The sequence below is a fragment of the Drosophila subpulchrella genome, unplaced genomic scaffold (assembly GCF_014743375.2).
Source record: "Drosophila subpulchrella strain 33 F10 #4 breed RU33 unplaced genomic scaffold, RU_Dsub_v1.1 Primary Assembly Seq354, whole genome shotgun sequence".
NCBI lineage: Eukaryota > Metazoa > Arthropoda > Insecta > Diptera > Drosophilidae > Drosophila > Drosophila subpulchrella.
This window is the reverse complement of record NW_023665577.1, coordinates 1671084-1675270: the sequence shown is the minus strand read 5'-3', so window position 1 is coordinate 1675270 and position 4187 is coordinate 1671084. Positions and strand designations below refer to the sequence as shown.

Below are 4187 nucleotides of genomic sequence, written 5' to 3'. Positions count from 1 at the left end.
TGCTGTATCACATCGCCTTACAAAACGGGTTTTAATTTCCAAAAAGCAGACACTCGATTAACAGTGAATATTGATAGCTTTTAATGTTCTTCCATAAAGTCATAAATAATTTAAATCACAATCCAAATTTAATTTAATAAAAAAAATTCAATAGTAGAAAAACGCGGGAAACGGTTTATAGAAATAATGTCACATTCTCGTATAATTCCATGTGTAGTTATACCATTCGATATTTTTAGATCTTGTAGCGAACAAATGTTCATATCATATTAAATGTACATGTAATCACTCTCAGCGAGAAATGATCTTGTGTGCTATTTAAACGCTTATGGGTGTGTTTAAATGTTTTGCAATCTGTTTGTATTTACTAGGGAGCAGATCTGAGAGAAAATATTTCAAAGGTACAGAAAGATAGAACGCGTTCTAGAGAGAGAGAGAGAGAGAAGTAGCGATAAGAAGAGCAAACGATCGTGAATAGAATCATTCCATAAAGTGCGCTGGTTGCAGAAGGTTGTTCTGTTCTATCAATTAACTCTGAACCATCCATTTAATGAAATTCTCTGTTGCTGTTAATTAAGGAAAATGTCGGCATTTGAACTAAAAAACTTGAATGAATGCTTGGAAAAGCATTTACCGGCTGATGAACTGAAGGAGGTGAAGCGAATTTTATACGGTGTGGAAGAAGAGTGAGTACAGCTGAATAGCATTTATGATAAGAATGAATGACAAAGTAAGAGCATCATGTGAGGTCCCCATAAAAATCTCGAGATTATTCTAAAAATATTTTAATCTTCATCTTTTGGCAAACACAAGGGGGCATATACAAAATTAAAATGTCCCTAAATTTTCCGTTTGTTTACTTTAAAATGTTTATATCTAAATGCATTTAAATATAGAACTAATACAAAGTATTTCGTTGTCTATGTGTATACCACTCATTCATATATGTTTTGGTTTGAACATCTGGTGATGAGAGTGAAACGTTCAATGAATCAAACAAAACGTGAGAATGGGGATAAATGTATATTGCATGTTTGTGTAACGCATTATAATAATAACAAAAACATTTAAAATTGGTTAGTTTGATAAAAAATTAATTATTAATTTCCGAGACTTAAATTACTTTCTACAAATGGTACAAATTTATATTTATTTATTTATTAGAGTGATAAGCCTCTGATCAGTTTGACGACATAACTACACGGTGATAATCATAAAGCATTTTATAGGATCAACAAAGGTCTATCTTTGCGAACTTAAGTTTTCGCATGGACAGCAAAAATAGATTAGAGAATCTACAATGTTTAGCAGTAAAAAATCGATTTATCTGTGGTGTATAAATAATTTAATTAGTTTTATTATTTTACTGTTAAAATTATCATTAAAAACAACATATTCCTTATATAGCCAGACTTTGGAGCTGCCAGCCAGTGCAACAGCTATCGCTCAGGAAAATGGATTTGAGATCAAGGGATATCGTTTTACGGCACGAGAAGAACAAACTCGCAAGCGTCGGATTGTTAGGGTTGGAGCTATCCAAAACTCGATTGTACTACCCACTACGGCTCCCATTGAAACGCAACGGGAAGCCATTTGGAATAAGGTTAAGACCATCATCAAGGCGGCAGCAGAAGCCGGATGCAATATTATTTGCACCCAAGAGGCGTGGAGTAAGTGCGAAAAGAAACAATATTAAGTTTATGATAGGAATAACTGATTATCTTATTTACTATCCCTAGCCATGCCATTTGCATTCTGCACTCGAGAGAAATTTCCCTGGTGCGAGTTTGCCGAGGAAGCCGAAAATGGTCCTACTACCAAGATGCTCGCTGAACTGGCCAAGGCCTATAACATGGTCATCATCCATTCGATCCTAGAGCGGGATATAGAGCACGGCGAGACCATCTGGAACACGGCTGTGGTTATTTCGAATAGCGGTCGTTACCTGGGCAAGCATCGGAAGAACCACATTCCCCGGGTGGGAGATTTCAATGAATCTACGTACTATTTGGAGGGCAATACCGGACACCCGATCTTTGAGACAGAGTTCGGCAAGCTGGCCATAAACATCTGCTACGGACGCCATCATCCCCAGAATTGGATGATGTTCGGGCTTAATGGAGCGGAGATAGTCTTCAATCCATCGGCTACGATCGGTCGACTATCGGAGCCTCTGTGGAGCATTGAGGCACGTAATGCTGCTATCGCCAATAGCTACTTCACAGTTCCGATTAATCGCGTAGGAACTGAGCAGTTCCCAAACGAGTATACATCTGGAGATGGTAATAAAGCCCACAAGGAGTTCGGACCATTCTACGGATCTTCATATATTGCTGCTCCTGACGGTTCAAGGACACCGGTGAGTCGAATCACAGAAAACATAAAGATAACATCACTTGATTATACCTAAAAAAATTGTAAACTTTTCTTAAAGAGCTTGTCGCGGGACAAAGATGGCTTGCTGGTCGTTGAGCTCGATCTGAACCTATGTCGCCAGGTTAAGGACTTCTGGGGCTTCCGTATGACCCAGAGGATTCCTCTCTATGCGGAGTCTTTTAAAAAGGCTTCGGAACACGACTTCAAGCCGCAGGTTATCAAGGAAACATAATGAGGAACTGAACTCACAACTTGGCATTTAAAATTGAACTATAAATAAAGATAAGCACTTTTTAAAAGTTTGTGGGAACTTGTCAAAAAAATTTAATTTAATCTGATGATACTGTCACCAATAGAACATTTGCGATCATTCCCATTCAAAAAATGTCGTATTTTATCTTGACTATCGATTTATGCTGAACTTCTTATTTAAATTCTGTGAGTCAAGAATCAATTCCATTTATTTGAAATAGTTGCCCACGATCTCATTATTTTGGGCTTCAATTTAAAGAGCCAAGACAGAACGCACATTTAATCTGCCAGAACTTCAAGTCAAATCCCCTTGTTAAGAGTCACATCCTTGAATCTGGAGAGCATCTCTATTATACCTCGTTCCACGACGGCTGCTTTAAAAATTCCCCCCATACAAAATGCTGCAATCTAGCATTGAGCTAAGCTTTGACTTTTACGATTATGTTACGGATGAATGGGAACCGAGGCCGGGGAATCGGGGACGAGGATGTGGTATAAGGATGGGGATGGGATGGGTTCCGGTGGGGATGGGATATAATCTGTTTCTATTACGTTTGCTTATCTGCATGCGACTCACATGTGCGTTTCTTTGCCGACTCCTAATGCAGTAATAATCGTTTGTGCGTTGCCAAAATGACTCGCCTGACCTTGCGGAGCGTTGGCGTAATTGGCCAGATTATTCTGAATTCTGAATTGGTTTCTCTGCACTCGATCTCGACCTGACCTTGTGTGGCAATGGAGTTATAAAGCGAAAATTGCTTGTCGGGCAGCGCAACACAAATGGAAATTATAAACTTTTATGCACCAAGCAAGTGCCGGAGATGGAAATATGCAAATTGAATTTCGGGCGACATCCAAGTCAAAAAGATACAAAGAGACAAATGTGCGAGTTTCGAATATTTTCTATAGCAGAGGTCACAAAAGTATCACCAAGATAAAATACCTGCAAGCTATTGTTATTATAAACAGTAATTTGAAATTTTAAAGGAGTCTGCATATCTAAAATATAAAAAAAATAATTTGCAGTCCAATAAAACAAAGGTTTTAAGAACAAAAGGTTTTAACAACATGAATGTTATCTTAAAGTCATTCTTAAATACCCTTAACATTAACCCATTTTATTAATTTGACCTACGTTGTACGAGAGGTGTGGGCCGGAATGTCGGATTTCGTGTGTGTCTATTTGACAAAGGTCACCCGAAAATAAATCAAATATTTACCCAGCCACATTCGTTTATTCAAATTGAAAAGTCACTTTCGCACACGCACTTTGGGCGAAAACTGATTTGAGGCCCCGATTGCATTACCCATTCGACATGTTGCTAATAAATATGTTTTCCGGGGAAAGCCAAATAAAACCCAAAGTGACAGAGGCCTTTCCGAGAGCCTTACTGGGGCACCGGGGAATAGCCAATAAAATGTGGGAGCTGCTCGTTTATAGCCGTAGGTTATCTTCAGCCAGACGACTATATTTTATTCAGTGCCCGAGTTGATTGATTAAAGCCAAGATAAATTCCCAACCGTCGGCATGCCCAAGGTCCTTAAAGATAATCCCCTAC

At 38.5% G+C, this 4187-nt stretch overlaps 1 protein-coding gene across 1 annotated transcript; it reads left to right on the top strand.

The window, feature by feature from the left end:
• The first annotated feature begins 493 nt into the window (after nt 1-493).
• LOC119560951 (beta-ureidopropionase) lies at nt 494-2678 on the top strand. Its single transcript, XM_037874690.1, has 4 exons — nt 494-686; nt 1408-1670; nt 1740-2359; nt 2435-2678. Exons 1-4 carry the CDS (start codon nt 583-585, stop codon nt 2606-2608), a joined length of 1161 nt encoding a protein of 386 aa, XP_037730618.1. The 5' UTR covers nt 494-582; the 3' UTR covers nt 2609-2678.
• Nucleotides 2679-4187: the final 1509 nt, after the last annotated feature.

Excerpts from the sequence above, each read along its gene's own strand:
- LOC119560951 (XM_037874690.1), top strand. The coding sequence starts at position 583 with ATGTCGGCATTTGAACTAAAAAACTTGAATGAATGCTTGGAAAAGCAT. Across the intron at positions 687-1,407 it reads TTATACGGTGTGGAAGAAGA|CCAGACTTTGGAGCTGCCAG; the intron begins GTGAGTACAGCT and ends TTCCTTATATAG. Across the intron at positions 2,360-2,434 it reads CTGACGGTTCAAGGACACCG|AGCTTGTCGCGGGACAAAGA; the intron begins GTGAGTCGAATC and ends CTTTTCTTAAAG.